The 12,085-nt window shown below is 40.1% G+C and overlaps 1 protein-coding gene across 1 annotated transcript; it reads right to left on the bottom strand.

Moving 5' to 3' along the window:
• Positions 1-1,598: 1,598 nt before the first annotated feature.
• LOC143590992 (cytochrome P450 81Q32-like) lies at positions 1,599-3,919 on the bottom strand. Its single transcript, XM_077071324.1, has 2 exons — positions 2,980-3,919; positions 1,599-2,331 (listed from the first exon to the last, which is right to left on the bottom strand). The coding sequence occupies exons 1-2, from the start codon at positions 3,892-3,894 to the stop codon at positions 1,702-1,704; spliced, it is 1,545 nt and encodes a 514-aa protein (XP_076927439.1). The 5' UTR covers positions 3,895-3,919; the 3' UTR covers positions 1,599-1,701.
• Between the last annotated feature and the right edge of the window lie 8,166 nt (positions 3,920-12,085).

The raw sequence follows: 12,085 nt of genomic DNA on the forward strand, positions 1-12,085 counted from the left end.
TAACAGTACTTCTAAAGCTGCAAACAAGTCAACCCATGCTTGATTGCTTGGACTTAGCCGCTTAGCTTAGCTTTACAGAAATTGCTGTCAAGAAATTATCATATAAATTTACTAATGTTTAAGTCGGTGACACAAAAACAAACTCATGTTTAGCAACATGTTTATTATAAAGTCTTGCTACTAAACAAGCGGCCAAGTAAGTCATTGCCGGATCGGTTCGCCTGAATATAGCAACAAACATGAAACAAACCATTAAAAGCTGAACAAAGACCGGCCCTCATGTGTACGTGTTGCGTACATGAGCTAGAAAATGTAGAATCGTCTTCTAATAACTCTTTACGCTCAACACATTATTTTTCAAATTGCATTTAACTAGCTTTAGCGAAGTTATACTTATATACATTCATCTATATTGAATCATGTTCGTTTTCTACGTTCGAGAACCGTTTGATAATACTATAACGAACAGACCAGGGGCGGATCTAGGGTGTATCTAGGGTTGCCCGGGTTACCCCTCAACTTTCATGACGATGTGCAAAATTAGTGCATTTTTTTTTTCTTTTTCTCGGTTTTATGTACTAGGTTACCCCTGAGCAAAAATTAGGTTACCTCTAAGAAGTATTGAGAAAAAACAGAGTGAAATAGCCGGTTATTTTTGTTTCATTTTTCCTTTTTTGTTGTCACAGGGCTCTGCAAAATGCGTCATTAGTTTGAGAAAGATGATGAAGATGACCTAATACTAATATTGGTCCTTTTTAAAACCAGAGCCCATTTCATTATAAAAAAAGAAAGTGTTTAAAAAATAATAGGCCTTTCGCGATAGGTAACAAATATTTTATTTATTTGTTAAACAAATGTTTTTTTTTTCATTTATTTATATGCTTATCATTTTATTCAGCTTCCTACAAAAAAATGTAGTTTTTATTTAGTTTATTGTTTATTAATTTTGGAATAAGTATTTAGTTTTTTTTAATATTTGATTAATATTTTTTTCATTGTTCGGAAGCTATATTTGAATAATTATTTTATAGTTCGGAGTATAAATTTATTTTTTCTAAGTGTATTTTTAACAGGTTATTTACTTATCAGTTTGATATTTGTTATTCCAATAAAAATATAAAATTTATTAAGGTCTTTAAATACCAATTTGATATTAAGATAATGTGAAAAGAACTTTACCTTTTGGTGTTTGTAATACATTGTTTAGTAAAAGAAAGTAGTCGTCATACAATCATGAATACAACAAAAGTTAGCTTGGGCCCAAATGTTTTGGTTTCGTCAGGGCGCCAGGGGCCATACGCTAAAAAAATGGGTTACCCTTGAATTTTTATCCTAGATCCGCCACTGGAACAGACATAAAAGAAAATGAACATGTTCCTCTTTTTAACTAATGAACACGAACAAGAAAACCTCGTTAATTACTTAATTGTACGTGTATGATTGTTTGACTGGTTAAAGTTAAACAAACGAACACAAAATGCTTTGTTCCGGTTCATTTACGAGCCGTAGTCTTGTTCTGTTATAATAATAATACTCAAAAATAAGTTCTAATCCACATATCCCCCACAGCCCACAGGCCACAGGCACACATTGGTCCACTACCTGTTTTAATAGTTGATGGGTTTTACACAAATCAAAGAAAGGCCCAACTACCAAGTCACACACTCTCTGGCCCAATACGTACAACATGAACCTTGCTAACTACATTTGAGAGAGATGATGTTCAACAATCGAACGAGCCCGGTACTTAGCAACCAGCGGTTCAGCCTTGGGTGCGGTGAACCCACCCGATTCGCTCATATCCACCAACTCCTCACTAACCCGTTTCCAATCAAAGCACTGAATCATAGACGCTAACGCCAACCCAACAATACGCAAAGCCAAATTCTCACCCGGGCACCGTCTCCTCCCCGACCCAAATGGCATCATAGTTAACCCGTCTTTCACCTTCATACTAGATTCTTTCCCTTCAAACCGCTCGGGCATAAAAGTGTCAGGAGACTCCCATATGTTGGGATCATTTTGTATGGCCCACACGTTCACAAACAACATCGTACCACGCGGGATTTGGTAACCTCCAACCACACAATCTTTGGATGACTCATGAGGAAGGAGTAATGGGGCGGTCGGGTGCATCCTTAATGCCTCTTTGATGATACATTGCAAGTATGGAAGCTTTGAAAGATCCGTCTCGTCCACTAATCGATCGGGTCCCACAACACTGTCCATTTCAGTTTGCGCCTTGTGTAAAACGTGCGGGTTGTTAAGTAAACGTGTCATTGTCCACTCCATCGTCTCTACCGTTGTGTTAATTCCTCCATGTAACAAAGCCTGTCACCATGACAAAATTGGCTTCAGTATCTTCATAGTTATCTTAATAGTTATGTTAAGAGTAATTTTACATACAATGCCTAAGATACATAAATCTTTTGTTGCTTATCTACTATTACTATATATTTTCATTTTATATGTGAAAAATAATAGATACACAAATGCATACGCGATACGCTTGTGCATAAAACCTTAAAAAAACACTTCTGTAACCGAACTAACCAAACCCAAACAAAAGAGGACGGTTTGCTATACGTTATCATAAAAACCGAATTCTCAGTTTGGTTTTAGGTTTTCATGTAGTCGAAACCAGAAAAACTAAACTGGACCAAATGTATAAATTTTCATTTTTAAGTTTAAATGTTAAGTAATCTACAAGAATTTAATAACCAGTCTGAATCGGTCAGAGTTAGTAATTATTTAAGTTTAAATGTTAAGTAATCTACAAGAATTCGGTTAGAGTTAGTAATTAATAAAACCATTTAGGCCAAATCCATTATCATTAGTCAACTTGTTTTCCGAATTTGAAATTTCACGCCCAATTGGTAAAAACTGAATCAAATTTTCGGTTTTTGATTAGGTTTGAGACTAACACCTATACAAATAGACACATGCACACCCCTAGTAAGTAGTAACAGTTTGCGATACCTGCGAAAGGCTTTTGATCATTTCGTCTGTATAATACTCTGGATCCGTATCTTGCAGAGACAATAAAATCTGAAGCAATGTTTTCTTCCCTTTCTGATTATCATCTAAACCACCCGCTCTAAATTCATCAATCCACGACTGCATAAAGTCATCCCGTCTCTTCTGAACCGCAGCAAACTTTCTGTCATACTTTCGGGCGAAAACCCACCTGAAATTCGGCAACAAATCCAAAATCTTGGCCTCCTGTATCACCTGCTCCGTGTCCGCAATGACGTCACCAAACCTCTTCCCCTCTTCTTCCTCCAAATTATTATTATTATTATTATTATTATTATTATTATTATTTTGACCATAATACCTCTTCCCACTCATCATCCTGGTCATCACATTAAACATAAAATCCGTCAACTCCGATCGGAGCTCCACTACCCGGTCCGGGTTTGAGTTTGAATACAGCCGGTTCATCATCAACCGGATCTCATCCACCCGGATGTTAGCCAGCGCGTCAAGGCGCGTGGGTGACAAAATCTCCACGGCGGAGATACGGCGGAGGTTCTGCCAGTGGTCGCCGTACGGAGACCACGGGAGCGAGGTGTAATTGTAACCGAAGTGTTTTCCGGCGAGGAGTTGAGGGCGGTTGGCGAATACGACGTCGTTTTCGGAGAGGCATTCGTCGGCTGAGGTGGGGGATGCCACGTGGAGAACGTTACGGGAGCCGAAGCGGAGGAAGAGAACCGGGCCGTGGGTTTTGGAGAGGGTGGCGAGAGAGCGGTGGAGCGGGTTATTTAAGAGGTGGAGGTGGCCGATGATTGGGAGGATTGGGAAGGGTGTTGGCGGGAGGTGGTGGAGATTGTGGAGGATATGTTTTGTTATGAGGTAAACTAAAGACAGCACTGGGATTGATATTATTGTCATCCAGATGTTGCTGAATTCAGCTGCCATGGTTTATTTGATTAATCAGAGTCTGTGACGAGGAAGACGCTACAATTTTATAATATGTATTATTATAAATTTATATATTTGTATCTTTTAATCATATAAGTATTTTATTTATTTAATAATGCAGAGAATCTTATCTTATTATACGCCAGCAAACAGGTTATATATGTTGGTATAGAAGAGTGATCAATACACTTAAATAACAAATACACTTAAATAATAAATAATAGAGGTTGCAGGAACTCACAATGTTTTATTAATATAAAAATTGTGATAATAGTTGCAGTACATGAGGATCCTATAAATACTAGAAAAACAATTAGAAAATCTCAACAACTATTGACTACATCGTCGTTGGCTTTATTCAAAATAATTAAGGGGCTGTTTGGCAAGTGCTGAATCAGTAAGAGAGTCTGAATGATTAAGAAGTCCTGAACCATTAAGTGCTGAATCAGAAAGTGTTGTTTGGTTGAACCTATGAATGACTGTAGATAATGACTGTTTACCCCTCTAAGCTATTAGCAAACAGTTAGTTTGAATGAGCAATCTACCGATTACCGAATATGTTAAAACAAATTAAAGAGAATTACAAACAAAATAGATATTGCAAAATAAGAAACCAACAATTGAAAAAGTTTCTTTATTCTTGAATACAAAGCTTTCTTCTTAAATTACAACACAATAACAAAAAGTAAATTAACCTCAAAAGGTCAACCCAGTGCACTTCCACAAGAACTCTATTGTCTACTATTTAATTTAGAAACAAACAAACCAGTTGTTTCTCTTTTGTCAGACCAAAATCCCTAGTCTCATCTGACCTTATCCTACCTCATCCGATCTAACTCTGGTGGCCCAAGAAAACTAGTGACAAAACCCAATATTCTTGGTTGGTTGTAGCAATTTCTCCCTTGAGTTAGCTGGGTCTCGACGGCGTAGGACAAGGGCAGTGATGTCTGGCGCCACGACGCCGATGGGTTCTTCCGGCGGCGGTGACTTAGTTGGCTTTAAATGGACGTTGATGAAGCATAAGTAGGCAGATTGGTTGAGTGGAGTAAGGTAAAATTGTCCACTGAATCATTCAGCTTAATTTTCAATCTGAATGAATAAGAGGTAAATGATTCCATTCAGATGTTTGATTTTATCAAACCAAACAACCTAAAATCTGAGCGAATCAGACATGGTCCTCTGAATGATGCCATTCAGAGGCAAACAAACAACCCCTAAATATGCAAAAAAGAAGGATCCAGAGACTTATTCAAACTTGAAAGATAGTGGGTGAGTTCCATGCAAAACACGTGGTTGAATCATTTTTCAACATCCTCCCGTGATTCAAACACTTCAACATTCAGCAATGACCTGAAGTTAATGAATTTCTCCCTAGTGAGGTCTTTAGTAAACACGTTTGCTAACTGGTTGAAGGTGCTGCAATACTCCAGGATGACTTGTTTCTGCATAATCATTTCCCTTATAAAGTGACATTTCAATTCAATATGTTTGGACCAGCTATGCAATACTGGATTTTTTAAGAGATTAATGGCCGACTTATTGTCACAATAAATCACTGTAGGATGTGTCTGTTGTAAACCCAGATCTTTTAGAATTCGTCTTATCCATATGGCTTCACATGTAGCTCCAATAGCTGAGATATAATCAGCCTCGGTACTTGAGAGAGAGCCATTGTGTGTTGTTTCTTTGAACATCATGCAACAACACCACTACCAAGGGTGAAAACATAAGGCTGAGGGGTGTGGGGGGCTCTAACGGGGGCGCGAGTGGGGGCTCCAGCCAATAATATTGTGACGTGTGGCAGAGAGAGAAACTGGATAAGATGGGTGATGGAGCCCCCGCTGGAGCCCCTGGCCCTGGTGTGGAGGGGCTCCAGCAGGGGCTCCAGCGGATTTTTTTTTATTTTTTTATAAATATATTCAAAAAACGTATTATTAAAAAAACTCATAAATTATTAAAAAAAACACACATTAAAAAAAACACATTAATATCTAAAAATAAAAAAAAAATTAAAGTACTAAAAAAACATTATTCTTATTCTTCGGCTTGGTCTTCTTCGATCAACCTCTTTCGGATACGTTCCTTTTGCCTTTCCATCAGCATTTGATCGACCGGATTTAGGTTACTGAAGTCTCTTGTAAGGAAGTCCAAATCTCTCATTCGACTTTTTTCCTTTTTGTCATTAGAGACCACCTTCATGGTTTTGTTGAATTTATTGAGGGATTCAACAAGATCGACGATGTTTACGGCTCCCCCCTCAGCCGGTTTTTTCCCCTTGGCGTCCCGTCCCAATGGCCGCCTCATCGGCGGTGAAGACGTTTCCTCCCCCGCAATGTTTAGGTCGAATCCAACGCGGCAATCCGACCCGGCAGAAGTGCTATACGCTCCAGACGAACTAGTTTTAGTCCGTTTCGGCCCTACTTCCGCATCATGGTCCGGCGCCACCAGCTCAACCCACTTGGAACACCTTTTCAACCTCTCCCACAACTTTACATCGTCCCACGTCTTCACCGTCCCATACCTCCGCAAACACTCCTGCTTCCACTCTTCGACAGTGAAATTGTAAACCGCCAAATCATCACTGCCACTTGGTCTCATACGACCGGCGTTCCTGTTGAAAAGATTAGTAAACAAGCCGACAAATTTTCTGATTTAGGACCACCGACCCGAAATCATATCGGCGTTTCGCTCTGTACTCCCAACGAGCGTATAGAACGTCTCCCTAACCTTTGTCCAAAAAACCTTGCTTTTTTGGTAGTCGGCTGCAAAATGAATAATTAAATTAGATTTCCAGTTAACTTTTTATTTAACTTTTTTATTAAAAATCATTTTTAAAAACGTTAAAACAATTACCGCAACGCCGATCCTCAGAAATGACTATCCAAGCCCGACACAAGGCTTCCTTCTCATCCGATGACCACGGAGTGGTTTTCCGTTTCATCCTCGGAGTCGAAGCCGGTCCCGGCCCGTCCGTTGCAAGTTGTTTTTTTCGGTGGACGCGTCTTCTTGCTCCCGTAGCATCACCGTGTGATTCTTGTGTCTCCGGAACAACAAAGTTAGGAGACGGTTGTATGTTGGATTGTTGAAAGCCGGATGTTTCTTGCGACCCCGAAAAAAACATCGATTGGTCTGGTGACGACCATAAATCGTCGTAACTATAACCTGAATCTAGGTTTGGGTACCAATTTCCAGACATGTTTTTAAAAAAAAGTTTGAAATATGGGTTGATTTTGGGTTTTTTTTGAAGTTGTGGTAATTGTTTTATGTGATTTTGGGTGTGGTAAATGTTTTAGGTGATATTGGGTTTATATATAGGAAGAATAATTTTTTTTTTATTAAATTAAAGAGCCCAACGGCTCATTTGTGTACTCCCAACGGCTATTTCACGTCTCCCAATGCTCCTTTACGCCAGCTTTGTCCCGCGACCCACCTTGCGCCTGCTTTGAATTCCGTTCTCGCGCCCCTCTCGCGCCCCTCTCGCGTCCCGGTGGTGTGGTGCTCGCGCCTGGGAGCGCAAGCGGAGAGGCTCTCGCGCCCCCGCTGAAGCCCCACACCCCTCAGCCTAAGTAGAAAGACTTTCTCTATCATCTAGACAGCTTGCCCAGAAGTCACTGTCACTGTACCCAACTAAGGCAACTTCTTGTACTTTCTTGTACCAAATACCAAAGTTCTTTGTACCTGCAATATATTTGAGAATCCTTTTTGCAGCACCGAAATGAACCTTTAACGGGCGATGCATGTACCTTGATACCAAACTTACTGCATATGCTAAATTAGGACGAGTGTGTGAGATAAATCAGGCCACCCACTACACTTCTATACATCTCACCATCAGCATTATCAACATCATCTTCCAGTTGAAGTTTCTCATTGTTGTTTAGAGGTGTTGCCTATGTGTTGCAGTTGCTCATACCAAATCTAGACAATAAATTAACTGCATATTTTTCTTGATAAACAAAGATCCCATCATTGGTTTGTTTGACTTGAAGACCAAGAAAGTATTTAACATTGCCCATATCAGTCATTTCGAAGGTGGACTTCATGCCTTGCTTAAATTCTGTGATCATTTCACCACAAGAAGAGGTACAAATGATATCATCAACATAAAGGCAAACATAGAGCTTACCTTGTTCATTTACTTTGACATACAACTTGGGTTCATTGTAGCTTCTTTTGAACCAATGGCTGAGGAAGTAAGTGTCAATCTTCTCATACCAGGCACGTGGTGCCTGTTTTAACCCATACAAAGCTTTCTTTAGTTTATACACCATATGTTCTTTACCCTCTACCTCGAAACCTTCTAGCTACTCAATGTAGATATCTTCTGTCAGTTCTCCATTAAGAAAAGCTGACTTGACATCAAGTTGATGCACATTCCAGCCATGTTGAGCAGCAATAACTAGAATGATTCGTATGGTTTCGAATCGTGCCACGGTTGCAAACGTTTCAAGGTAATCAATGCCTTGTTGTTGAGAATAGCCCCTGGCTACTAGCCGGGCTTTATGCCTTTGAACTTCTTTTCGAGGATCAAACTTGGTCTTAATAACCCTTGACACCCACAATATTTTTTTCAGAGGGAGGAAGAACAAGTTTCCAAGTGTCATTCTTTTCAATAGAAGCAATTTCCTCCTTCATGGCTTGAACCAATTGATCATTAGTACAGGCTTCGTAATAAGTATATGGGTCAGCAGTGTGAAGAGCAAACTGACAAGTAGTGGAAAAATCATCATCAGATAATGCACCAGCGTAGTAGTCTTTAAGCCATGTTGGAGATTTAGTAACACGCCTAGTCGGGCCAACCTCATTGTGGTGTGTGGTATTAAAATATGATTTAGTTTGTAAAGAGTTGGTTTCATATGTTTGAATTGGTGTGTTTTGAGTTGGTAGTGGAGTGGCTTGGGATGAAGGACATGTATCCAGGGGCGGATCCACATAGGTCCGATTGCAGGTTCAAGACTCATCATACTTCTTATAATTAATCATTTATTTGTGTTGAAAGTCTCCTGTTTTTCCTTTGAGAGGTTGCAGGTTCAAGACTCATCATACTTCTTTTTTGTTATATTTTTTTGTTTTTTTAATATCCTAGTTTTAGTTATTTAGTTAGGGTATTTGTGTTTTTCGTTAGTTTCTCTCATATAGCCATTATCACCATGCAACATATATAATATCAGCATGGGTTTTGCATATTATTTTATTATTTATCTTGTGTATGTATATTATAATTAATCATTTATTTGTGTTAGAGTTACTTTTTCATATTTTGGTATTTTATGTAAGACTATATATATGTAGCTTACGTTTATGTTTTCGGGTATGTAAAAAAATGAATTAAGTGTATGTTCTATCTAGTTTCTAATCTAGATTCTATCTACTTACTCATTTCCAATGACACCATATTTTCGTGTTTTATTTTGTTCCTCGCCTCGACCCGACCCGAAATTTTTGTAAACCAAAAAAATTAGGACCCCATTAACAAAAAATCCTGTGTTCGTCACTGGATGTATCATGTGTTTGAACTGGTGTGTTTTGAATTGGCAGTGAAGTGGTTTGGGATGAAGGACATGTACTTTGGGTAGGTTGTGGATTAGGTGAGGTAGTAGATGTATTGGGAATGATTAACATTTCATCAATAGGGAAAGGATCTACAAAAGGGTAGTCACCATCACTTGTTTCCTGTACATTGCTTGTCCTTTTATTTGACGATTCCCACTTTTGATCTTCCAGAAACTTAACATCACTTGTGCTTTTGATGCAGAACTTGTTTGTGTTTGGATTATAGAGTTTGTATGCATGACCTTGTGAAGAATATCTAAGGCTGAGGGGTGTGGGGCTTCAGCGGGGCGCGAGAGCCCCTCCGCTCGCGCCCCCAGGCGCGAGCACCACACCACCGAGGCGCGAGAGGGGCGCGAGCACGGCTTTCAAAGCAGGCGCAAGCCTGTTCGCGTGAAGGAAGAGGCGTAAAGGGACATGGGAATGCGTGAAAGAGCCGTTGGGATGAGAAATGAGCCGTTGGGCTCTTTAATTTTATTAAAAAAAAATCTGTTTTTCCTATATATAAACCTAAACCAATTACCACACCCAAAATCACATACCACACCCAAAATCACATAAAACAATTACCACAACTTCAAAAAAAACCCAAAATCAATCCATCTTCCAAACCTTTTTTTAAAAACATGGCTGGAAATTGGTACCCAAACCTAGATTCAGGTTATAGTTACGACGATTTATGGTCGTCACCAGACCAATCGATGTTTTTTTCGGGGTCGCAAGAAACATCCGGCTTTCAACCATCCAACATACAACCGTCTCCTAACTTTGTTGTTCCGGAGACACAAGAATCACACGGTGATGCTACGGGAGCAAGGAGACGCGTCCACCGGAAAAAACAACTTGCAACGGACGGGCCGGGACCGGCTTCGACTCCGAGGATGAAACGGAAAACCACTCCGTGGTCATCGGATGAGAAGGAAGCCTTGTGTCGGGCTTGGATAGTCATTTCTGAGGATCGGCGTTGCGGTAATTGTTTTAACGTTTTTAAAAATGATTTTTAATAAAAAAGTTAAATAAAAAAGTTAACTGGAAATCTAATTTAATTATTCATTTTGCAGCCGACTACCAAAAAAGCAAGGTTTTTTGGACAAAGGTTAGGGAGACGTTCTATACGCTCGTTGGGAGTACAGAGCGAAACGCCGATATGATTTCGGGTCGGTGGTCCGAAATCAGAAAATTTGTCGGCTTGTTTACTAATCTTTTCAACAGGAACGCCGGTCGTATGAGACCAAGTGGCAGTGATGATTTGGCGGTTTACAATTTCACTGTCGAAGAGTGGAAGCAGGAGTGTTTGCGGAGGTATGGGACGGTGAAGACGTGGGACGATGTAAAGTTGTGGGAGAGGTTGAAAAGGTGTTCCAAGTGGGTTGAGCTGGTGGCGCCGGACCATGATGCGGAAGTAGGGCCGAAACGGACTAAAACTAGTTCGTCTGGAGCGTATAGCACTTCTGCCGCGTCGGATTGCCGATTTGGATTCGACCTAAACATTGCGGGGGAGGAAACGTCTTCACCGCCGAGGAGGCGGCCATTGGGACGGGACGCCAAGGGGAAAAAACCGGCTGAGGGGGGAGCCGTAAACATCGTCGATCTTGTTGAATCCCTCAATAAATTCAACAAAACAACGGAGGTGGTCTCTAATGACAAAAAGGAAAAAAGTCGAATGAGAGATTTGGACTTCCTTACAAGAGACTTCAGTAACCTAAATCCGGTCGATCAAATGCTAATGGAAAAGCAAAAGGAACGTATCCGAAAGAGGTTGATCGAAGAAGACCAAGTCGAAGAATAAGAATAATGTTTTTTTAGTACTTTAATTTTTTTTTTTATTTTTAGATATTAATGTGTTTTTTTTAATGTGTGTTTTTTTAATAATTTATGAGTTTTTTTAATAATACGTTTTTTGAATATATTTATAAAAAAATAAAAAAAAAATCCGCTGGAGCCCCTCCACACCAGGGCCAGGGGCTCCAGCGGGGGCTCCAACACCCACCTTATCCAGTTTCTCTCTGCCACACGTCACAATATTATTGGCTGGAGCCCCTACTCGCGCCCCCGTTGGAGCCCCCCACACCCCTCAGCCTAATGAATATTTGTTTTTCTGACCTATGATCCAGCTTTCGTCTGTGATGCGCAGGTGTTAACCCATAAGCAACACACCCAAAAGCTCTCATGTGTTCCACAGTGGGTTTTCTACCACTTCATGCATGCAAAGGTGTTTGCTTTATCAAGGTTATAGTGGGTGATCGATTCATTGTGTAGACAGCTGTAGATACTGCTTCAGCCCAGAAACAGTTTGGTGCTTGTCTGTCATACAACATGCTTTGAACCAGCCCCATAACTGTTCGGTTCTTACGTTCAACTACACCATTGTGTTGAGGCGTATATGTGGCAGTTAGTTCACGCTTGATTCCAGCTTCACTACAGAAGGAGTTGAACTCGTGTGAGCAAAACTCCCCCCCCCCCACCCCATGATCAGACATGAGAACCTTTATACACCTTCCACTTTCTCTTTTGACCTTAGCTTTGAATCTTTTGAAAATGTTGAATGTCTCTGACTTATGAGAAAGAAAATAGACCCAAGACATACGAGTTAACTCATCAACAAATAACA

The sequence above is a fragment of the Bidens hawaiensis genome, unplaced genomic scaffold (genome assembly GCF_021521415.1).
Source record: "Bidens hawaiensis isolate Kalapana, Puna unplaced genomic scaffold, B.hawaiensis_p1.1 tig00039115_1, whole genome shotgun sequence".
Lineage (NCBI taxonomy): Eukaryota > Viridiplantae > Streptophyta > Magnoliopsida > Asterales > Asteraceae > Bidens > Bidens hawaiensis.